The sequence below is a fragment of the Columba livia genome, chromosome Z (assembly GCF_036013475.1).
Source record: "Columba livia isolate bColLiv1 breed racing homer chromosome Z, bColLiv1.pat.W.v2, whole genome shotgun sequence".
NCBI classification, from domain to species: domain Eukaryota; kingdom Metazoa; phylum Chordata; class Aves; order Columbiformes; family Columbidae; genus Columba; species Columba livia.
The window spans coordinates 48,137,012-48,162,830 of record NC_088642.1 but is presented as its reverse complement, the minus strand read 5'-3'; the positions used below and the strand labels follow the sequence as shown (position 1 = coordinate 48,162,830).

Sequence of the window (25,819 nt, the reverse complement as noted above, 5' to 3'; positions counted from 1 at the left end):
GGCACAGCAGAAAAGAACCACACTTACAAAACAAGCCTGGAGTATACATACGATATAAAAGAACTGGGTGGGAGATTTGTTTTTAAACAAATAAAAAATTGAAAAAAGTGGAAGTAAAAGCACTTGTAATGATACCGCAACAGATAACCCACTGCAGTAAGAAGCTTTGCTGAAAAATATCTAAATATCCAGAGGCAAAGATCATGCAGAAGATATCGAGGAAACAGATGGAGAGCAGAACAGGGTACAGAAATGAACTATTGTGTTTATGAGAGAGCACTTGTTGACGAAATAATTTTCTCGACTGCCTTTTCTGAAGGTAAATAATGAAATTTTGACAGTAAATCATGTTTTTCTTTTATGGAAAGTGTTAACAATGAGAAATTTCAGTGATCTTCCATGAGTTTGTTTTCCCCACAACAGATAAATCAAGTCATAACATTTGTGTACAAACTAGTCTGGGGAATCTGCACTTCAAAATCATCTAGGACTACAGAGATTGATGTCATAGTTTGGCTTTTCATGTACTTGTTAAGTCACAGTCCATTAAAAGGCAGAAAACATTCAATCCAGCAGCATGCCAGTCTCTTATGGCAGCTCAAGTTAGAAGCCTTATGTTAGAGGCCTCTCAAAACTCAACTGGAAAGCTAGGTAGCTAGATTTTCAGAAGTGCCAAGTAACCAGCAGTTTCCAATCAAAGCCTGCCAGATTTTTGAGAAGCAGGTGCTACTCAACTACAGATTTGGCTTCTTGTATTACAAATCAATTCTTCCAGCACCCCTGCCCTCCAGTAATTAAGTGCAATGTTTCCCTGTGTCTCCACTCCCTCTTCTGCATAAGGAAATTAACATATTTTCATATATGTATATTGCAATTAAATATCACCCACGCATTCCTCTTTGAGAGTATTCTACATTTCCATCCGACCACAGTAGGAGCATCTTCCCCAAGACTAGCACTATCTTGACAAGACTACTCTTAAAAGGAGGCTAAGCTGCCATTACCATCTTCATTTTTTAATTCGTTCTTATTAAGTAAAAAACAAACAAAAATGCCAGTGAAGCCACTGCACCTCCCCCACCACTATTTTCCTGCCCAAGTCAATTCAAAAGCAGCATTCCCCTTCTGCCAGTCAATGGGATTTAAGGAAGCTACAGCTTGAGGGCACTCTTCCAGTTCTTCAGACTCCTCCACCAATCAATGTGCTCATAATGTGTAAATGCAGTTCAGCCTCCGAACATAATTCATACTAAAGGCTGGTTGACCCAATTTGACTGACAGAATAACTGTTTACAAATACTTGGACTGAAGTCTAACAAACCAGCCTCAAAAGAATGGCTGGTCATGCATAACCCAGCCAGAGAGAGGCACAGATCTACTATGCAACGGGAATAATAGAAATACTGGCTTGCTTACCCTTCCTCCCCAAGTTAGTTAGTAACAGGTAACATTCCTGGTATGATTAATAACCAAGAATCAAAAAAGCCTAGAAGGATTAAAGACTGATACGCATTTCAATACAGAGAAAGGCAAAGACAAGATGTGCTTCTTCTGAATTGCCTCCATCAAAAGAAGAAACCAAATTATTGAACAACGTTGCAGTTTGCAGCTACTAGCTCATGCTTAATGAGGAAGGAACAACAAGATATTATTATACTAATTAGATTTTGAAAAGGAAATGACATCACAGAATCCTGTCTCGTGAGAAGCCTAGCATAACTGGAATGGAACATATTCCGAGACACTGGATCAGTCTCTCCTGGACAGAGGGTAGCATCCAAACGGCTTGATCAAACTGCAACAATTCTGAGCATGAGTAAACACGCAGACTACATGTGTGTGTGTGTAACCACAGAAAGGAAGCAAGACACCTGTGAAATCTGCATGTCCATGGCTGAATATTAGTAAGATTTTTCAAAACAGTATTTTGAATGTATGTGCCAAAGTCCTGAATAAGTTCCTACTGGAACACATCCCTCCTCCAAGCGACATGCTTGAACTGCTTCTCCTCTTAAGGGAGTACCCAGTAAGTTGTAGATAATGTTAAAAAACAAGTGTAGAAAATGATCCATTCTATGCCTTTCAGTGTGGTATAGCAACTCTTGGTCCAAAAGAAGACAGGAGAGTGGAGGAGTATTTTCCATGGCAAAGATTAATCTGAAAGTTAAATTGGGCCATTAGCAAAAGTCTGTTCATTAGTTCCTCTTTCCTTCTTGATACTGTAAGAATAGTACCAAGAATCAATAGAAGAGAATATTATTTTTCTTCTTTCAAAGAAAAGAGACAGTTGCCACAGTTAGAAGTTCCACCCGGAATTCAATAACAAAATTTAGATACAGTAAGGGAAACATATCTCGTCTTCCACTTTTGAATCCAGCCTGCTGTGAAGATCAGATTCTTAGACTTCGTATGAGCTTGTCTGCCTCTGAGCTACCTCACTTACTAGATTTTAAGTACCACAGGTAATTTCATGCTGTAGAATAGGGATCCTTAATTATTTTATACCTACAGGGATCTAATTTGATTATATAATGTACGCACATTGTGTGGTAGCTTTTCTGAATGGAAAGGCATTGTACATTGGAGGGTAACGACAAATCTGATGTACAGAAAACAGACAGTAAGCACTTAACAATTTGTGTATGAACAGAGCCTGTGCCCTCCCAGGAAACAGGACGCCAGCATTCAAGTAGTCCCGGGACATCTGTCCTTGGCATTCTCACTGCAGAGAGCACTTTGTCCTGAGCATTATGAACCACATGGGCTTGGGGCACTTTCTGTGGTGACATGATTACTCGTGGTGCTAAAAGCCCGTTACATTTTTAGGCTTCTTAGGCTTTGTGCCTTAATCACGAAATGGCAGATTTTTCCCTGCATAAAATCACATATAAGAAAAAAAAGAAAAAGATTGCAAAGTACAACATGCATGAGAGGGCAGGAAGCACTTACAGGTTTTTCAGGATACCATATTTCACACTGTATGTAAGCTTAGCCAATTTAAGGAAAAGATTACAGCATGACTGTACTTCCAGAAAGGAGGAAAAGAAACAAAAATCTTACAGAACAGAACTTCCCAATCTGTTACAGATACTTTAAATATCATTACAAAGTACATTCTATAGCTAGCTAGAAGTCTAAATATAAAACCTTCAGAATGAAAGATATCTCAGAGTATGTATTCAATATTTCAAACTATGGCAACTAAACAGCATGCAGGTATACCTCCGACCATCCTTTCTTTGTGGGCCTTGTGTTCTCCTTCTCTTCCCCATTACAGTGCAAGATGGCTTACCCACAAAGGAGGACAAAGCAGTCTAAACTTCACCCAATATTCCCCAACAGATTTTCCTATTTTACTTTTTTTGTTTACTATTCTCTTCACACAGACAGGTGTAATGAAAGCTGGCTTCCATTACAGTAATTTTCTTATTGATGCTCTCCAACTTCTAGATTTCTTCTGTTTTATGGTTTCCATTTGCAGGAAGCTTTAGTGGTTTTGTTCTTCATGGTCCACTTTACTGTTAAGTGACAGCAAAAGCTGCACTGTGGACTTCTGAATTAATATCATTCAATTGGATCAGCTGTGTTCTACTAGCAGTCAAAGTCACTTGGTTTGTTCAGCCTGGAGAAGAGGAAACTGAGGGGAGACCTCATGGCGGCTACAGCTTCCTCACAAGGGGAGGAGGAGGGGCAGGTGCTGATCTCTTCTCTCTGGTGACCAATGACAGAACCCAAGGCAATGTCAGGAAGATGTGCCAGGGAAGGTTTAGGTTGGACATTAGGAAAAGGTTCTTCACCCAGTGGGTCTTGGAGCACTGGAACAGGCTCCCAGGGAGGTGTCACAGCCCCAGGTGTGACAGTGTTCAAGAGACTGGACAACACTCTCAGACACATGGTGTGAACTGTGGGGTTGTCCTGTGCAGGGACAGGAGTTGGACTCAATGATCCTTGTAGGTCACTTCCAACTCAGGACATTCTATGATTCTATTTCAAAATACAAACAAAATGTTTCAGGGAAAAAAAACACCAGCTGTTTTTCAAGACCTATGTAAGAAGCTGAATCAGAAAATCCAGCTGCATCCCAATGATTTGAGTCAACCTTTACAATTAAGGGTGGAGAACAGTCAGATATAAACACAGCTGGTGCAAGAGACAACAGTAGTGAAATGCAAGTATTTGTACAAATGGGCATCTGGAGTAACAGCAGAGCATAGTTCTGCACCTGTGTTACTTCCCAGTTATTCTACAGGATTAATGCAATTATCAGAACTCGGGAGTTGCAGGTAGAAGCTAAACTGAAAATAAAATCCAACATCTTATGTGAATTTTTTTCCTTTGCCCTTAGAGCAATTAAATAAGGGAACTAAAACTTCTCTTTTTGCCATTGCCCCAACTCCATGAATCAATTACTAAACTGAATATTCAAGCCATTCAGAATTGATGAAAGTGCGATGAATGATGTATAAACACTTCCTTCCACAGGAAACTAAATTCCATTAAAATTTTGCTCAGAAAAGACAGCCCATGAACCCAATTTGAAAAAATATACTACAAAAGCCAGGTAATAGAAAAGACATATTTCAGATTTTGAAGATATGCAGGCTTTTCTGTGGTGGTACCCAGATAGAAACACAACACATGAATGATCCGCTAACGTTTTAAGCTAGGACTTCTGGCTGCAAAAGTATACTGCAGAAATGTTGGAGAAGCTTTTAGTGCTAGACATGAATGAAATAAGGGTTTCCTTGACAAACTCAAGCCATTTGCTGATGTAAAAGCATTTATCTAAAATTCACTACCATTTTGATATTACCTCCATAAGGGAGAAAATATTTTTTTTTTTCCCCACTTTCTCCCCGACTTCAGTATTGTAGATCTTTAGGGAATTAAATGATAAGTAGCAATACTAGAACGGAAAAGTTAAGGAAAACACATTTTTATCCTGTTTATTATTCCCCCCAGATTGTTCTGGGTTTGCTCTAAGCAGCTGGAAAGTATATGTTTCAGAGTATCATGAGACCAGATGAGAAATACACTAACTATGGTGAAGAGCCACAAGCTTTAATGGCGCCTTCTTCACATGACTGGAAGTACATCCACCCACCATGTGGTCAAAATCATGCGACAAGAAACACTGGCTATGTGAATGAAGATGCAAGTCCAGCCACACAACTGTAGGGGGACAGGGGAGGGAAATGTTGCAGAGTTCTACATGAAGAGGCAGCAGGGAATGGCCCTGGTGCACTGTCCTGCATCACTGTCTTACAATCTGTCACTCAGAACCTTGAAACCTTCAAGAAAAAAGAAGAAAAATATTAGGACTTCAATAATTTGGGGTTTGGTGGTGTTTTGTTTTTTTTTTTTTTTTTTTTTGGTCTGGTTTTTGGTTTTGTTTGTTTGTTTGTTCGGTTGCTTGGTTTTTTTTTTAGGCTGGACTAGGACGTACTGTAAGACGTTCATTGAGATTTTAAACCCATCAGTTCCATTACTTCCAGGGAGGCAAGTCAGGAAGGCTGTACTTCCTGACCTGTGATTGAAGCTTCCTCCAGACACTCCTGGAACACGTACAGAAAGGGCAGCCAACATGTTGGGAACACCCACTGCACTTCACTTGTCTCTGGCACAAGAATGAAACACATATTTTCACACTGTGGAGTTCTCTTCTTTCCCTGCCTCTCCCTGCTCCAGGGGAGATCAATACTGACTGATGCCAGTGCTCCAACAGAAGCCATGCCTCTTCTCCACTTGGTTGTCCTGTATCAGCTCTCATCCCTGCCCTCCTGCTGCTTGAAGTACAGCCCTTATTCTCCCCTGATAGTAAATATTCATCCTCTGCTCTTCTCCATCTTCTTCTTCAAACAGATATCACCATCTTTTACCTGCCCTTATCAACCCTACATCTGGTATCCAACTCACTCTTCTCCCACTTCCATCCACCTCCACAGGGTGTTGTGGTTTGTTGTTGTTGTGAGGCTTTATGGTGTTGATAGTTTTAAAATTTATTTTAAAATTACCTGACTGGGCTATACCTTCCTGCTCTCTCCCACTCCTGACAGAATCTCAAGCACAGATATTCCCCACTCCCACATCCCATTCTCATTCTGCAATGAAACATGGTATGTTTTTTGTTGGTGGTGGGGTTTTTTTTGTGGGTTTGTTTTGTTTTGTTTTCCACAGCATGAGTATATAAACATCTGGCACTACTCCTGAGGCATAGCAGCAAGAAGCAGGCCAGAGAAGGACCTGCAGGGCCAGCAAGACAGGCTGCGGCTCCTGGTCCTGCTTTGGGATGCCACTTACACTTCTAGTTTCACATGCTAGTAATAAAACCACCTCCTTGTCACATACTTCTCCAGGGTAAATTCATGTGCAGACTATTCCTTCCCCAGGCTCTCTGGCAAAAAGGTTTTACAAGTAATAGTGAAATCAGAGCTGAAAAAAAACCAGGTGTGTTCATAGAGAGGAAATGCACAACATGAACGATAAGTCCAAACATGTCTGGTGGTACTGAAAACACTTCAAAGTCATCAAAGAAACATGGGGGAAGGGAAAGAGAAAGAAGGAAACAGAAAATGTAATGTTAGCAGTTTACCAGTATTTAAATGAAATTAAGCATACTTTGAGTATCTTTACAGTAAAGCATCAAGTTTGACTGCTACTTGAATTACATACCTCATGAATGATGCTCAGAAGCACAGAGAATAAGGTAGAACACAAGTTTATTACAGAGTACCTGAGAAACGAAACAGTGTTTGCAGGGCTAGTTCTCAATGCAGAGAATTGTGCAACATGTTCCACAAGTTACACCTCTTTCTGAGGAAGCAGCATGTGTAAGAGACTTTTATGCACATTTCCTAAAGTACTGTTACCTAACAGTATCCTTCTCCACAGTTCATTTGTGTATTTAGACAGTAAAATACGAAACAGTAAAGAAGAATGTTGAAATAGAATTTAGAAGCTTCTAAAATTAAAGTTTCTGTACAGAACTGAGTTCATAAGAAACCAGCAGTAGTTTCAGGGTTTAACTGTTCTGTTAGTAGTTATGTAATCCATAGAAATCAACTCTATATAAATGTGCTGCAATTGTATCACTTACTAAAATCAAACAGGAATAAATCTATACTAGAACTTTTCTGGAGGCAAATTCAGCTGATTAAAAACACTGGCCATTCATCTGCATTATTAAATACCACATGAAAACACATGTACTTGATGGGAGTTAAAAAGCAGTAAAGTCAAGATGGATGGGTCCTTGAAACCTGACCAAACCATGATAATCAGTATCATACGATATTAAATTGCTAGTTAAATTATTAAAACCATGAAAGCTACCACACAAAACCAAAGGAGATTTTTGTCATCTTATTGAAGAATTAGGTACTGGAGATCTATCTAGAAGCCTTACTTTGAAGAAAAGGAATGTGAAATTGACATAATTAGCAAATCCATTGAGGTTATTTGGTAAGAAAATTAGGGAAGGAAATCTTGATAAAGTATACATGGCTGCACATACCCTGAATACCAGAGTCTGTTGGGGCAATAACACAATTTAATGTTGTCAAAAATAATTTGTTAAATTAACTGAGGATCACAAAGTACCTGGACCTCCTGTCAAAGTTAGTCTGAGTCAGACATGAATATTAATCAATCTGTTTTTATTACAAGCACAAAGGATATTTGCATATCATAATTCTGCTGGACTTCTCCTCAGGGACTCACCACCAGGGAGGCACTTGAACTGCTGCTTAGAATTCATGAGATGAGCCATGAAACCAGATCCAATCTACTTAAGGTTAAAATCCCTATCATGATTTGATGGTTTTGGTATCACAATGAATATTCATAGATCTGTCATCTGTGTTTACCTCAATATTTAAAGTAAAAAGTAAACTGATAGTGTTACTTACCTGAATTGTAAAACTTCAGTTACTCTGGTCCTTTCTTCAAGCAGCAAGTTACTGAAGAGATCCCCAATTCTAAAGAGCAAGGAAGGAGGAAAAAAATGGCATGAGTAATTATCCTAATGCAAATTATTTATAACAAAGAGCATGGTAACTTCACGCTAGCAGGAAGTAAAGAGCTACCAAGAGGAACAGTCAGGAGTTTCTCCAACTCTTCTCCTTTGAAGAGCACCACAGACGTTGGAACGGTTGAGCTGCTGCCATTAATGAATGAATTCAAAGATTAGAGGCTACCTTATTCACTGCAGTGCTGGAAGAAACTTTCACTGACTTATGCACCCTATGGCACTCTTTATTCTTCTTCTAATATGTTTACACACTGTTTTAAATATATATTTGTAATTTATTTGTGTGTACATATATATGTATGCCATAGTTAAAGCAACTAAGTGCGGAGCATGGGTTCAAAAGCAGTAACTGCTTAATTTTGGCTGCTCCCTTTGCTAGAGTCAAACCTAAATATTAGCAGAGACTGTGAAAGGCCCTCAATCAGATGCATGTTCCAACACTTGTGTGCAAGATTAGCTAGATAATCCCACTTACGGATTGGCCTTCAGACCACTGGCAATACCAGGTAGTACAGACCAGTTATTTCCTGAACTAAGTGCCCAGTAAAAATGTGTAACTTCGCAGTTAAGTTTCATGACATTTGTGAGGTCTAGCAAACAAATTTGTAACTGAATTATTGTCCATGGCATCTGCTATTAAATCCAGCAGTTCTCAGTAAAAGGACAGACTGTAAGTACTACAGGCAGCAACAGAAAGGAAACCTACAAGACCTGGCTCTGAGCAACAAGAAGAATGACTGCTCTAGAATGTGCTGTTGACATAGCAGCAGATTATTTATCTGTTAAACCTGTACTAAAAAAAACCCAAACAAAACAAAACAACTGCTTGCTGACTTTCACTGGAGGCTTGTTTATCATATTACAGTCCCTCCTTGCTCACAAACTAGGGAACAGAGTCTTCTGTTTTTTTCTCAAACTAACATAAACCAGACTTAAAAAGTAAAATTAAGTTGGTTTTTGTTGTTGTTTTCTATCTTTACCCCTATCTCTTCTTTTTTTTTCTTTTAAGAAAAGTCTGTCAGAAAATTTATGGACTAAAAACAAAGACCTGAAGCAGATGAGAGCAAAATAGAGGAGAAACGGTAAATCAAGAGAAGAATGTTAGGGAGGAAAACAGGGAAAGGGGAAGCTTGCCTGGACAGCGTTACATGTCAAGAGACAGAAAGCTTTGATCACCTTTTTTCTTAGGACAGAAATCTGTGTGGTCAAAAAAGAAAGACTTCACAACAGAGGATTGCTAAGAGGAACAGTGTTAGGAATTAGCTATAACCGCATCTGTGAAAATTATATTTGATGATTGCATAGCCCTGAGAGTGACACAAGACGACTCTGTGGAAAGAATGTGATCCGGGTCTCCTTCCTTTGGCTAAGGACCCAGACAATAGCTTTCTACTCTTTGTTTATCTCTAGTTACCTCAGAATAATGAAGAGGAGAAAAATAAACTTTAGTGGACAGCACAATAAGCTTGACATACTATATAAAAGGTGTAGAGTTACTGGACAAAGGTCTAGAGAGCTACAGGTCCCAAAGATGGGACATGTAGTTGGAGCAAAGCAGGTGGCTAACAACATAGTGCCAGAGGCACACAGGGAAAACACTTCAATATCATAATGCTTGGGCTCCACATAAACTATATTCAGAATACCTGTAAGCAGAGTTCTAATGATTTTCTTTCCCCAGGTAAAATAACCGTATCACAAACTTATCAGACCAAACAGATGAGCTTATAACATGACACCGCACTGATTGCCTAACAAATTCAATAAGAAAGCAAATAAAATACTTAACGCTAGCTAGACGAACATGCATTTTTAGGGTAGATGTTACTTTTGTTACTGAATTGTCACTGACATTTGACTACACTTTAGTTAGACTCTGTGGACAATATTTAATATGTATATAGGAGAAACAAATAATCTAACTGTAAGTTAAACATGGACCTCCTCACTCAAACACAATGTAACTGAAATCAAAGTGGAGAAAGATTCGTATTAGTAAATTTTATTTAAAGAAAACTGAGACATTTCTGCATTATGATAAGTTAGCACCAAGTACACATTAATAGCACATACAACATCCTAAAAACATGTAGAGAACGCAACTCTGCATAAGCTATTTCATTATATAACAATACTTATACAAATAAGGCAAGAGTAGATATAAGAATATTTGCATTTACAACCACTAAACCAAATATTTTCCTCCACCCCTCTCCTTAAAGAAAAACAGACAAAGTAGAAAATAAATTAATTACACTTTCCTAAACTGTAGCACTAAAAATCTTGGGCCACACTGTAAGAGCAGCAGGACAGAACAACAAAAGCCATTCTTGTACAATAACATTTGGAAAAGCCAGTCACAAATGAGCTCTGGACCAGTAGGTTTAAGTCATCATGTCACAGTTATTTAAAGTCCCAGATGAATGAAGTCTGTAGACTAAACCCACATCCTAATGGACAATGTAATTCACCAAAACCACTTCTATAAATGGTAGACTTCTGGCTTGAAATGCTATTAAATGAACTGGCAGAGAGTACCAACCAGCAGAGCGGAAAGAGCAGTTGTTTGCAGGTACTGCCAAGGCACGCTATTAATCAAGCTGCAACCACTTTCTATGAAGTCTGGACATTGCTCATTCATTACTAATGTCAATTATACACAGCAATTTTCCAAGTGTTAGCATTTGCATGAAAATTTGAAGCTTTATTCTTGTCTGAAGCCTTGTTTTCAGAGCTAACAATTCAGCATACTACTGTACTTATAAATGACAATTAAATTTTTGATTTAACCAGTTACAATAAACTGCTGACATTGCAACATTACCAGGCATTTCATCATCATCCTAACATTATCTGCTCAGATGGTTTCTTATTTCACTTAGTCCATCAGAGCTTAAGTCAATTTAGTCATATTAACCTTTTTGAGAAGTTCAATATAAAACTTGCATATGAAAACAAAGATGACAAAGTACAAATCAATATGATAAATGACATATTAATTACCTTGGAAAGGTGAAACTTATCTATTACTACAATGCCTCTCAGTGAGGGTGACAGAGCACTGGAACAGGCTGCCCACAGAGGTTGTGGAGTCTCCTTCTCTGGAGACATTCAAAACCCACCTAGACACATTCCTGTGTAACCTCATCTGGGTGTTCCTGCTCTGGCAGGGGGATTGGACTGGATCATCTTTCCAGGTCCCTTCCAATCCCTGACATTCTATGATTCTGGGATTCTACTGAAGAGACACACATTCCTTCAAAAAAACTAAATGCCAAATAAGTCTATTTTGATGAGGCAGCTACAAAAACGCCAAAAGCATTAACAGATTTGAGAAAATTAATGTTGTTATTACTTCATGTATTAAATTCAGAGAAAAAATAATTAGTGCAGCCTCATAATATTTCTTAAGTTGTTTTCTAATTACACAGAATAGGATGAAATCTGATAAAGAATGTGAAGACACTATATATGTAAAATGTAAGCTTTAAAAACGCATTTTTGTCTTAAGGAAAAGTATTATCTAAGCTAAAGAGGCCAATGAGTTAAATAGCCTGCAAACATTCAGTCCCTTCCATTGAAAAACAAACATATACCACAAAACAAAAAACACAATAAAACCAGACAATGAACTTCAGCATTTTCAACAATTTATCCATAAGAAAATAATAATCTAAACTTTATTTTTGTTATCTTTGTTAGAACACTGGACTTTTAAATTCTTTTGCAACCTATTAAAAACTGAAATGGAAAAAATACCAAGGATCAGTTTTGCACCTGCCAAGTAATTTTCATCTCTCTTATGGACATATATATAGTATATACACACAGATTTACAATCATCCTTCCATTTCAGTCAATGGTAAAGTCACATACAAGCAGGAAATTACAGATAGCCAGTAGAACATATTTTATAATTTTATTATGAGGCCTATAACTGGTACACCAATTCATTTAATAGAGCCATAATGAATGTGAATTGAGTTAATAAATGTCAAAGAATTCAGAGCTGTACATATCTGGAAGCAAAACAGTCATAAGGTATGTAACACTAAACCTAAGTTGAGGCACAAAGAATCACAAAAGCTCATTTTAATTTCTCCCATTCCTATCAGAGGGATCTACGCCTCAAAATTAGAGTCCTTCAGAGGACAATGTAGAGATGGCACACTTAGGTCTGGAGGAGGAAGATAACCTCTACTCACCAGCTCAGCCTAGAAGAGGACTTGGGACAGTAGCCTACTTGAACTTATACCTGAATACCTTTTCCCTACCTTAAACAGTTTTCAAGAGATCCTTAGAAGACAACAACATGAAGACATTTCAGTATTTTATAATGTTTACATTTACCTCCATGGGCCTCCAGAAATGTCCCCAAGAAAAACAAAGCAATTAATCCTCTTGAAAACTACTGTGAGTCAGACACATGGTGTGAATTTTGGGGTTGTCATATGCAGGAACAAGAGCTGGACTCGATGATCCCTGTGGGTCCCTTCCAACTCAGGACATTCTGTGATTCTATTGACATAGAAGGCTGACCTCCAGGTCATGTTCACCTGTGCTGGCATCAAACTTTCCTATTTCTTCTCTGTTCTAATGAAATTCTCTGGTTTGTCAGTGACAGAGGTGTGTCTAATTGGATGATGATTGGACAACACTGTATGAACATCCTAAGGAGAAGGCTGAAATAGACCTGGGTCAGAGGCTGGGCGTGCAGAAATTCATCTATGTAAGGCATGAAATCCTATATTTTGTTGCACTTAGACTGGAATTTTAGTATGAAGAAACCCAGCATATATTACAAAATTTGAGAGGCTAAGCCTTTCATAAAGAGCAGGAGAAAGTATCTGTGAACTGATACTTCTTTCTCAGATTATTTTACAACCATACAATCTAAATCTAACAGGGATCTCCTTCACTGTATGTGAAGGCTTTCCTTCTTCATAAGGAAATGGCTGAAAAAGGTTAATACTGTCTTGGGTTTTGGTGGGAGGAAGGTGCATTTAACAATATGCTTTTCAGAAGCAGCTACTGTGTTTTCATATCTGCCAACACAGACTTTGAGAACCTGACATGAAAAACTTAACTGATTTATCAGACAGGGGATGTAATTTACTTTAATTTTTGCTTCAAAATCTAGTATGAATAATCCCTCAGCTGTCTGCTTTAAATTGCACAAGTAACAATCAACCTGCGTGCTACTACAAATCCTGCACATAACAGACATGGGCAGTTTGAGGTAATCAATGCAACAAAAAAAACCTGCAACAGATCATTGTTTGAAGTCTTATCAAACCTAAAGTTTTGTGTTTTAAAGAACTGGAAAGAGAGATAGCCTTTTAGTGGATATGAAACAACTTCTTCAACAAGCCAACACAGAACCCAGCATATCACCACCTTTACAAACAGCTCCACTGCCCGCATAGCAGAGTCCTGCCTTCGTAAAAACAGCCTTGAAAAAACACAACTTGTTTTCCTAAGACAAAGACTTTCAATGTCATCACTTCCCACATTTACCCTCTTGAAAGCTGGCCTTGCATTTTGAAAAACAAAACAAAACAGAGTGCATAACAAATGAATAGCGTTGAAGAACCAAAATATACCAAGTGATGTGAATGCAGACACGGACAGCTCATCTGAACTCTGATGCAGAGAAGGCATTTCAACTCCACATCCCTCTTGATGGTTTTGTTACAGGGTTTATTTATGCAATGGAAGAGTCAAGAAGCACATTCTCTCAGGCCACCTAGCATGGAAGTCATTACATCTTGGTCTACATTTCCAACCAGTACCAATGCCTCTGTAATTCTCAATAGAACTGGGCCAAAATTTTTAAACCAAAAAGTTACACCAACTCACTAAAATTTGAAACAATCGATATAGTAACAGTGTAAATAAATCATCCTTCATCTAAGTCTCCTATTTTATTTTTTTTTCAGTTTGTTTAGACTACAGTAGTAAAGAGCCAAGAAACTCCAGGTTTAACTTTTCCTGTTCCCCAAAGCAAGCAACAGCCAGTCCTCCTATAAACTCATACAAATTTATAAGCTTATCTGTCATCAACACTGACTGAATAAGGGTAATTATTAAGGCCTAGTTTCAGCACTCAGAACACAGTTCCTCTTTAAAATATTTTTTTTAATTGTTTAGGATTTTGTTTATTTGGTTTTGGTGGGTTTTTTGTTTGTTTTGTTTGGGTTTTGTTTGTTGGTATGGGTGGTTGTTGTTTGCTTTGGGTTTGTTTGTTTGTTTGCTAACTAGCATTGACTGCACTTCAGAACAAATTCTGTGTCTAAGGCAACACAGCATGTACAAAAGCATCCAGACAGGCTTACCCAGAAACAAGAACCTTCAACATTCACAATGACTTGGCAGAAATAACCATGACACGAGCTATCAGTAATAAGGGTCCTTGGTACGTAGCTCCAGTTGTAAAACACTGATTTTAAGCCTATCCATAAGTTCTTAGAGAAGCAAGAAAGAAGTTTTGAAGTTTCTTTGCTAGATTACAAGATTCTTATATGCCATTTCCTGAAGACTCAATGATTACCCACGCATCTGATTATTTCACTAGATTAGTTTCAGAATCACAAGAAAAATGTGGTTAAAAATCAGACTACATGCAGTATTAGCTGCATCATATCACTCTGGTTTTAATTAAGCAAAGAACGCATCTACATCAAAGAACAAGCAGTGCTAGTGGCACTGAGCATATGCAATATTAAGAGATTCTGTTAATGCAGATTCTGACTTTATCCTTCCTCCCACACACATTACCATGGTGATTTGCAAAATTTGCTGTCTGGGATTTGGGAACAGTACAGTATTTGAAATGTCCTCAGCATCTTTGAATAGATGCAAACACAAATTAAGTTATATTTAAAGAGGCTATAAGCCACAAATAGTTCGGTAAAGCTGTCTTCACAGAAGAGCATTGACAAAAATAACTTAATGTGACCTCAACCAGTAGAAACAAAGGTTTCACATTATGTTTTCCGTCCCTCAAAGGGAACTAAGTTTAAGGATTTGACAAAATAAATGGCATACATTCAGTATAAAAAGCATAGTCTAGAATCACCATTATCTCTGTCAACATTTGAGCTATCTGTAAAGTGTCACTTGAAGAACAACATATTTTCTTTGAAGGAATTCTTAATTTATATATTATTTCATGAAAATGCACACTTGTTTGAACTACAACAGGTCTCTGCCTGTTGTGAGTTTCCCACAAGTGGAATCACTCCTCACACATTTTCCTTTTAATTTATTATGATTTTCAACAAATTAAAAAAAAAAAAAATCATAAGAAATGAGGGTCATCTTTCTGTGAATGTTACATATCCTGACAACATAAAGCGCACAGGACTGGGAGCAGAGGCGACAATTCTTGGTTCTTTGTGCCCCAACCAAACAACAGGTTAAACAAGCAAATCCACCACAACACTTGTTATGTATATTGTCCTGTATACAAAATGATAATGTCTCATACTTTAGTTTGTAAGCACCTTGGGATACAACTAACACAATTATAATTCTAATGAAGAAATACAAGGAACAAGACTTCACCACAACTGCTATCTGCAGGTAATGACTAATATTACCCTTGAAAACGTATTCTTCCAAAGATGCAGTTCGCTTTCTTCACAGACTCAACTGTAATGAGTTTAGGATCTCAATGAAAGGTTCACCACTAAGTTCATCACAAGCCAGGGTTTAACTTTAAACTGAAAGGCGTCCCTCACCACTCCTACCCACTTCTCACGAAAAGCCTGCAGTAAGTCTAAGCACTGATTAACAACCATGCGTGGCTGAAGAAGATGCACCAGTGCAGGGACCTACAGGTTCTTCCTTAGGGCCCTCACAGGAAGCTGGGCAATGGTGGACACTGGAAGACGGTCCGTGCTTTTGTCTCAATCATGTTTCACAATAGAGTGGCTGTTCTGACACACTGCCCCTTCAAATTCACCTCAGTCTTAAGTCCAACTGACATTTTTCAAGAGCATCACGCCGCTTTACCCATTACAAGACAGCTTAGCAGAAAACAAGCTACAATTGCATCAAATAACAGAGCTAGACACACCTAGATTTATCTTTCAGAGTAAGTCACTATTTCAACACTAAAATAAAAAGACTTGATTATGCAGCATACCCTGGCTGTACCAGCGACATGATCAGAGACATGCTCCCACTGTCTAAACATCTGTGTAAGGTGAATTTTTGATATGACAACAACAACAACAAAATTAAAAAAAATTAAAAAAGGGAATGCACCAGAGATACCTAGCCCTCCACTGGCTCCACAAATTATTCTCCCCATATGCTTGAGGACAAAGAAACAAAAAAATCCCCAACACAACACCAAACTGATGAGCAAGGAGTGCACGAAATACCAAAACAATATTATTTGAAGACCACTCCCTGCTGCTCCCTCCCCTTAGAAATTAGAGGTTACTTGAAACAGGTATTTCTAAACTTTCCTTTCAGTCCACTGTAGATTGACTTCTTCAATATGTGACCACCAAACAAAAAACAGGTAAACTCCTCCTCTGAAATACTTAAACATATGTTTGGGTGGAGAAAACAGCCTCTATGGTATCTTGAAATTTGATTACGCAGTTGAGGTGAACAGGACTATTCTTAACTTCCAACTACTTTTTTACATCAATTTTAATTTCTTTTTATTATCCCAAGGCAGAACAAATGTTTATAAAGCTCAGCTTATTAGAAAAGGACTTCAGTACTGCAAATCAGGGCAAGATACCATTCACTTGAAGGATTAGAAGGGAAAATGCGTACTTGAGCTCAAATGAAAAATTATTCTCAGGAAGCTTTAAAAGTGTAGGTGAAATCCCTTTAGCACCTGGTGTTTGTTGAGAACAGCTGCATCACGTGGGGCCAATTAAAAAACGTTATCCATCAGCACAAGAGTTATTGAACATGAGCCATAAGATAAAAGCAACCAGTAAAAGTAACAAAGAGCTTTCTGCATGTAACATTTCAATACTTACTAGAATGACTGTTTTGATGAGGAATCCAACTGCAATTTAATAAAGTCCTGGTTTTGCACAAGATTTAAACAGTTGGTCTCCAAATTCAGTGAGTGAGTACAAAGAAAGATGACAAAATATCCTCTTCCAAGAAGGAAGTGAGGCCAAAGTATATCAAGTCTATACAAAGATAAGCCTGTACGTTAGGGCAAGACAGGCACTAAATTTAACACTGAAATTGCTAGCTTCATTCAAAAGACAGACACACTTATTTCTTCTGTGAGAGCAATTGCGATTTTGACTGGGAAGGCCTTGGTGACAGCATACTTTCTATTCCATAGAGAGAAAGTTTTCCTAAGAAAACATTTCTAAACTCTGTGTATTAACAGATAAAGTCCACAGCATGTACAGTCAGAAAAAACACATTGAGTTGTATCATAATTTGTAAAAAAGCACAAGATACCAAAACACCCAGCAAACAATGATGCAGTCTGTAATCAGTTATTTGGCTCCTGCATTATTTTGCCCTTGTACTGTGATTTATATACTGATAATACAAATAGCTCTCTGTTTTAGCCTAAATGGTTAAAGATACTTACAATATTTTATCCCGGCTTGCCTGAAGTGTGACTCTAAGTACTGTAACTGCTTTGGTGTGAAAAACATTTGGATCAGAATGGTCATTGCCATGTGCAATCTTCTCCCAGCATTAGGAGCCCCTTATTATTTAGATGAAAGTTTTTCCTTTACTATGCTAAAGATGAATTGCCATTTCTCCTCCAGCACCTTTCCTCCATGTAGAGGCAATGGAGCAATGGTTTGTGCTGTGGAAACCAACCTCATCTTGAGTCATAACACTTCTGCTACAACTTACATATAGTGGGGATGAGATTCAAACTCTGTCCAGCAAAGGACTGAGCTGAGAGTTTTCAAATAAGCACAGTATCAGATCATGTGCTCAGGTAACTGCCACCCAACAGACCTTTGCTGTTATTAGATGTTGGCCTATACCATAATCCATACTTCCAACACCAGCCAAATAAGCAAGCTATCCATTAAACACAAGCCAGAGAGATCCATTTTAGTTGTTTGTTGCATCTACCTTAAGCCCAACTTTGCAGCAAGCTGAACAGCAGTTCCTGGCTCTTCAGGCAGCACAACTGTCAGCAGCTTGCTTTCTCCCACCTACCACTCCGATGCACTACTGCACATGCACAGACAAGGTTTCAGTTCTCTCCCTGACACCTCATGACAAACATTACCAATCTGATAGGACAGAAAATGAAATAAATCAGAGGAGGAAGCTAATACAGTATAGCCATGTTTCCAGGAAGAAGCCTGCAAAACCTGCTGATGACTCTGACACCTTATGTCTTCCTCTTTATGCCTCCCTCCTAAACCCTTCTGTTAATGTGACACTGACAAAAAAGATGGAAGACTGCTCTGAAGTGGGTCTGCACTCCCTTAACTGTGCCTTCATCACAGACAAGAGAAGCTCCTCTTCTTCTTTGAGTTGAGAAGAAGCAATCAATAAAAACCTCTGTTCATCTTGAGACAATAATTACCCTTGGACTAGTAGTTGCATTTCACACATCCACTTCTAACCACAGGCAAAACACTGAACTAGAAAGGGACGAAAGGGTTCCTTAGGCAGAGCCACACAACAGTCACTGAGAACAGACCCTCTCACAGAACACTCACCACTAAATTCTCATTTTTAACAGCAGACAGTTTTCACACTGCTAAACTTCCTCTTCAGTCCACTCTTTACACAAAGCCTCTGCTTCGACATGTTCAGTGCAGCTGTTTGATTGCTCTCTTACCGAATTTCATGTGTTTCAGTTGCTTGTTCCTTGAATTTGCCATTACCTCTTGACATCATCACTAGTCATGTGATAAAACAAGAGACACTAATCACCCAAGACAGATTTGCTTCATCAAAATATCTTGAAACCTTAAAGTTTTTGGGAATACTCAAAAGGCTCTCTTCATATTTACTGGCTTTTTTTTTTTAAGGAATCCAATGCACCCATCTCAAGGCTGGCATCCCTCAGAGAGGGATTTCTCCTTCCCCTCCCCCCCTCATTTTCCTGCCAGGCTTGGCCACAGGAAGGAACACTGTGTCCCTGTTTTTCTAACACATCTCCAAATAGGCTATTCAAAAATTTGTCCTTGAAGAAAAATAATAATTTACTTGGACCGTCATCATCATGTACACTTAGCTTCAGTACTTTTAACGCAACAGCAAGACAACTATAACTCCTCCATGTTAACCCTGCTAAGTATACTTTGGAACTGACAAAATTGCTTTAGAAGACAGGCATACACGTACCAGCAACATTTGTGTAGTAAACAGCAGCCAATTCACCACAATCCTTCCGCATATATAAGAAAGCATTTCTCGGATTTTAAAGGTATCAAAGCAGTGACTTAACACTTTCACAACACCTTCAGATGTTTTAAAACTCAGTTATTTACTTTACAGGCCAATATTAAGCAGACACAAAAAGACTAATATTAAATAAATAGGGTACTTAGTAGCAAAGACATTTTAATGAATGCAGTGCAGCACAGTACAACAAGGCCCTACAAAGGACCACAGTGGTCTTCACCCATTTTCCCTATCTGAGCACAGAGAGGTGTACGGCAATAAACAGATACCCAGAGGTAATGTGGTGACCAAAGATAAACAGGTCATTCAGATACATGTTTATGTAAGGCAACAGTCTTTCATATTAGCTAGAACCATATCTAGTAAAAACATGTGTAGCCGTAATGAATTTAATGATAAATTGCTCTTCAGTTCCTGGACTCAGCTTGACAAGTGTAATCAGGAGTTGCAACTAAGTTGCTGAAAGCTAATTTGAATAGTCAAACTATTACTCAAAAGTAAGTGAAAGCTAGTCATATTTTAGTTACACGCAAGTACTCAGTGACACTGACCAGAACCCAGTGGGCTTCTGCACATAGAGCTAACATAAATCACAACAGAGTTTTCAAAACAGACCAGTAGATTTTCTTTAGCTATAGCGTATGCCAAGCTTCCATGTAATTTGCCACTTCACAATAAGCCAAGTTCACCAAAAGTGAAGCAAACAAAAAAAAGACCTGAAAGCAAGGTACTTTCAGGAAGTACTTTTTCTTTGTACATTACTGAGTAACTTGATTTGACATTATGCTTCATGCTTAAAGGTTGGTCTATAAATCACATTAAGCAAAATAAATGTCTCAATGCTATTATTAATAGTTTAAAAAAACCTCAAACTTGAACTTCAAGAACCTGCTATCTCACATACCACAGAATGAAATTCATTTTCCTTGTAATTCGTATATCGATATTGTAAACAAAAAATATTTTCCTAATGGCATACTGTAATTCTAGCAGAAAATCCTAACCAGAGCAACAAAAATATAAAACCCTTCACACCCCACCTCTGAGGGTCAAAAGGTCTGGCACAAACATCTAAAGAGTTTGTGCAAGTTTGCCCTAAAAGCCTTACTCAAGTTACCAGGTGTTACAGGGACTCCACCCTGGTGAACAATGAATTATAGCAGCAACTGCTGATTAATGTTATTTCACCACCACAAACCACTACTCCATCTAGACATGTAAGAGAGTACTGATTACATTTCTTGCTGGGGAAAAAATATGAAATGAGAAATTTAATACTTCTTGTTTACTGTAATGCCTCCATAGCACACGATATGATTTCTCAACACTACTCTAGAGTTAAGGTTTTATCACTGCAACAGAAGCTCTGATACCTGAGTAAAAAAGTCACAGTAAAATACTTAGAAAGACACTTGGAACACACACTTAATTTCTCTTCTGTTTCTAAATCAACTCAACTTACTTATTGGACAGCACAAACTACGATGGGATGTTAAAAATATTTGTCTTGTCCCTATCGTGACAAGCCAATGTCCACAAGGCTTCCCACACACCACCACGCTGCAAACCACCACAGAACTTCTAACAGGAAGGTTAGAATTACTAGCAAGCTTCAAAACAACTTATTATTTCTGGTTATATGACAGAACAAGTAAATTGTCCATTATTCTTCAGCAAAATAGCCTTTAAATCAAGGACAACATATGAAACAGCTGTAACATTTCTCAATAAGCTACATCTAACAACAGTTTCGGAGTTCTTCACACCTCTAGTGTACAAACACATTATGTTTTATAATCTGATATATACAATTTTGGTCTCAATACACAGTAATTTCATCAAGAAGTTCCTTGAACATAGAAAAACTGATTCTCAAAGTAGAAAGCATGTAGAAAGTATTATCCATTAGCAAATTAATTTTAGATATTTGGACAGCTATATTCTAGCTTCTCACCCAAGCTAACAGGAAAAATTAAATTTAAGAGAACAATGATGCACCTATTGACACACAATTAGATTTAGAGCCATACTAAAATTTATACAATGAATTATCTAATTGCTTATCTGAGGTCATAATCACTTGATCACTTCATACAATTTCATCTACAACAGTCTCTTTCATCCTTCAAAAATTACTACAATGAAATCTAGTATTTTTTTACATCTTTCAAAATTACATCTATATTTCAACAATATAAAACCAGCTTTCAGAAAAATGTCTGTATCTTCACTGAGCTATTACTAACCAGATTACCTAGGCAAATTAATTGACTAAGCATTCTTCATGAGTGAGGAGAAAGGACCATACAATCTCAACTCAAATACAAAGAAATGTACTAGTATTACACTTACAGGTGCTTCCTGTACATTGATTTGAAATTAAAAGGTGACTGTCTGCCCTTGAGGGTTAAGATAAGATACATCACAAAAAAAAAACCCCCAACAAACTAAAAAAAAAGGAGCTTAAGGCAACTCCCGCCCTGGGCTTTTCAGATTTTCTTTCTTTTCTATTTTTTTAACCAGTTATCACAGTCCAAGAGAGATGTTATCGATATATTTGCAATGTGCATAGGAAAAGTCTGCTTGGGGTTTCATTTAAATTACTTCTGAAGTTTTTGTCTCACAAACGTGAAATAGTCATTCCATACATCTATCCAAGTTCAAAAACAAAATCAGAAGACTTACAGTTTAATGCACATCCAACTTCAGAGTTAAAAGTTGCAGGAGCTTATGTTATCCTGACCTACAAAAGATTTATAATTTCGGTAAGAGCACAAGGTTGCACACACTGAATAACTGCCTGAACACCAAACACTTAACCCAGAAGACAAGCACCACATTTCAAACAATCCCATTAAATACAGCTTCACCTCTGTGGATATGCAAGGCAGTCACAGCTGCTACACCCCAGCGCCCCTCCCAGAGCGGCCTCCCGGCCATCCCGCCGCTGTGCGGGGCTCCCCACGGCGCTCAGGGACACGCGTGGCCGCGGCGCGGGGGACACGGAGGCGCCTCGGCACCCCCGGCACAGGCCCCGCCGCCCGGTGCCCACCCACTCGCTCACCGCGGCACCTGCCCGCCCGCCACACGCCTTGCCAAGGAAGCGGGGGGCGGAAATTTTTCATCGCCCACCAGAAAATCTGTTGCTTACTCCTTTTTGTCCGAGTCTCAGGCGGCATTACCGCTGAGCATCGCCCGCCGCGCCCCCGGCACTGGCCAGCCCCGCTCCGCGGCGGCAGGGCCGGAGGCTGCCCCTACAACGCCCCCGCCCGGCCCGGCCCGGCCCCCGCCGCTCCCGCGCACCTCGCTCGCCACTGCCCGCCGCGGGGCTGACGGTGGGGAAAACACCGGCGGTCTCAAGCGGAGGCGGCGGAGAGGCGGCAGCCCCCTCCTCCGCCAGCAGCGGCCCGAGCCCCCGCGACCCCCGGTGAAGGGAGCGGCCGCGACACAGCCCGGCCCGCCGGCAGGTACCTGCCGTGCGGACACGCCACGGAAGAGAGGCGGCGAGAACCGGGACCCCCGCACCCTGCCCCCGCCACTCACCGCTGCCCACGGCGGTGCCCGCTCCTTTGTCTGCCCGCCGCGCCCCGGCACCTCCGTTCCCAGCTGCCGGGCACCCCCGCGCCCCCTCCCCGCCGCGCTGGGGGGCGGAGGAGGACGCAGACGAGATCCGCGGAGGAGGCCGCTGCCTCCCGGCGGTCACATGCAGCGGGCGGGCGCGGCGCAGGCCCCCTCCCGCCCTCCCGGGAGCCCGGCCGGCAGGTTCTGAGGCGGGCTGGGGGTGAAGATGGCGACCTCAGCGGCGCGGGGAGGGGATCCCCGGGCCGGCCCGCTCCGCTCCGCGCTGCCGGCTGGGCTGGGCGCGGCGGGGAGAGGAGGGGACAAAGGAGGCCGGGCGGCGGCGAGTCGGCTGCCGCTGCCCGTCAGCGCTATCGATGTGCCGCCCGCTCCTCCTCCGCGCCTCCAAACAGCCGTCGGGGCCGGCGCCGCAGCGCCCCCTGCCCGCCCCGCGCCCTGACAGCGGCCGCCGCGCCCGGGCGCTGGGAGCCGAGCGGGACGGAGCGGACCGCGGGGCTCTGCTGCGCACCCCGGGGGGCACACGGGGCTGGCGCCAGCGTGGCTTCTGGCATGGGCTCTGCCTGTCCGGAGGCGGGCGGAGGCAGCGGCCCGCAATTCTCCGAAGCCGGCGAGGTCGTCTCACCTTCTCAGACGCTTCTCCTGCCGTGGCTCTGCGGGGAGGCAGCACGCCCCGGGCTGTCAGCGCAAATGGCTGAGTCTTCATTAGCAGGCTGCCCAGAGTCCTGTGCTGGCATTGCAGGGGACTCGCAGAGGTGCGGAAAGCAGGTCAGGAAAGCTGGTGTGGTTGGGGTCGGACATCCAGGAAAAGAGAAGGGTCTCAGTCTCCCAACCCCCGGCTGCGTGTTGGTGAGCTGCGCCATCCTGCAGCCGTCCCACCTCAGTCACTTCAGTCCACGACAGCAATATGAACCTGACCTTGCAAAGAGGTGGTTGCTTGTCACAGGTGCTCCACACCCATAACTGATTTACTGATTCACAATAGGTATGGTGCCATTGCGACTCTAAAAGAGAGCTCAATCCGTTCCACTGGACTATGTATTATCTTTTAAAAAACAAAAAAGGGGGAAAAAAACCTAAAGGTGAAAAGCATGACTCAAATGTGAAAGATGATAAATGTGAAATGAGGTGTTCCTTGCAAGTACAGCTAGCAGCTCTACCCAGTGACAAGAAAGAAAGAGACTGGAGAGAGCAATTTTAGAATGGATAATTCCTTGTCTATGCCTAAATCCACAAACTGTTATAGAACTGTCCAAAAAAGATATCAAGCCTGTAAAAAAAACTTTCAAAAACTTTTGATCTCTGTTTTTAGTCTGTATGAATCCCTGACGTTTACACTTACTAACAATACAGATTTCTTGTTATTGATAAGACATACATCAACTGGCAACATGATTGGTTTCTATTATTTTTTCCAGGCTCTTTTTTAATTATTTTGGACATTTTTCTAAGAGGTCTTTATTTGTGCCCACTGAGCTACCAGATGTGGTTATATCTAATTTGCCTTTGGAAGGACACGGTGTGAGGGGGGGGTGTCTGCGTCTAGGCACACCCAGCTACTCATCTCCCATTGCACAATCAGAGGCACTGAAAACCAGTCCTGGCCCAGCACCCCATCAATGGTGGTTCATCTGTGTGTGTTTAGATGATGAACATCCCTATCTGATGCCTGCAAAGAACAGCTGCAATGGTTCCTTCCATTCTGTTTAAGCTTCTCATTACTGTTAATGGACTTTACTTCATAAGAATCCTGTGATATAGAGAAAGTACTATTATCATCCCCACTTTCAAGATGAGAAATTGCAGCATTAATAAGCAGTATATCTTGCCTCAGGTCATACATATAGTATGTAGTAAAACCAGAAACTTAATCCAGAGTTTGGGTGTAGATAAAGTAAGTTTAACCACAAGTTTTCTTTTTCAAGCTCTGTTTCTTAGGACTCCCCACCTGAAAACTTCTTAGGAGAAGGAGCAAAGAAATATTGAAAAAGACACACTGATAGAACTACTGTAGAGCTCATGCAAAAAAAGTGTCATTAAGTGGAGATGTTGCAAGTAGGCACAGAAAATCTTTTGCAAAAACATGAGACTTGTTTGGTAAGTGTACGAACCAAGAAGGGGAACACCATGTTAACACGTTGCTTCAATATTGTGCATGTAAGACCTGTGATATAAGTAATAATTCCTGGCTTTTATTGGCCAAATTTCATGCAGCAGCAAGTGACTCACAGGAACACGACAGGAATCTTGGGCCAAAGCTGCTAATGCATTAATGATTGCCAGGAAGGACTGCCCACATTACGAGTACAACTGTTTTCTGAAGAGTTGTGGCATTTTCATCGGATCCTGTGGTAACACATGGTTTGAACTGCTCCCCACAGCAATTCCTTTCCAAGGAACAAAGATGTGTCAAGTGCATGCATCCACAGTCATCTGTGTTAGATGGTTCCAGTACGTCATCAGAGTTCTGGGCATCTCCCCTGCCATGTGCCTCATCAGACACTAGGATGCCCAAAGGCACATTGTACAGCCCAGTAGCGTAAACCTATAAGAAGCGAACCTCTCCAAACTGGGTCCAGCAGCAGAGTCAGGAGATTCATCTCCATCATGAAAGCATGTGCTAAATACTTGTCAGAAGACAGTCATGTGCCAGGCTGCTTCTGTCAGCAATGGTACGTATTCAGCTTCTGTAGTTACTAACAGACTACTAATCATGTTGTGTGAGAGAACAAACTGGGCACAGAGCCAGCCATGCTTGCAAATAAACTCAATTAAGCCTTCAAGAGATTGAACGGAGTTGGACAAATGTGCTCTGACCAACAGTTTGTACTCTGC

At 40.4% G+C, this 25,819-nt stretch overlaps 1 protein-coding gene across 9 annotated transcripts in view; it reads right to left on the bottom strand.

Annotated features, from left to right (window-relative positions):
- CDC42SE2 (CDC42 small effector 2) overlaps positions 1 to 24,804 on the bottom strand; it is an 86,908-nt gene extending 62,104 nt beyond the window's left edge. Inside the window, exons 1-4 of one of the 9 annotated variants that reach the window (XM_065045727.1) lie at positions 22,952 to 23,345; positions 22,094 to 22,151; positions 7,908 to 7,976; positions 6,673 to 6,733 (exon numbers count right to left, since the gene is read on the bottom strand). Coding sequence is in view for 5 of the 9 variants with exons in the window: in XM_021287997.2 (XP_021143672.2) it covers positions 7,908 to 7,976; positions 22,094 to 22,107 (83 nt within the window). In the remaining 4 variants the exon portion in view is untranslated. The other 8 variants (XM_021287997.2, XM_065045724.1, XM_065045726.1 and 5 more) reach the window with 8 other exon arrangements.
- Positions 24,805 to 25,819: the final 1,015 nt, after the last annotated feature.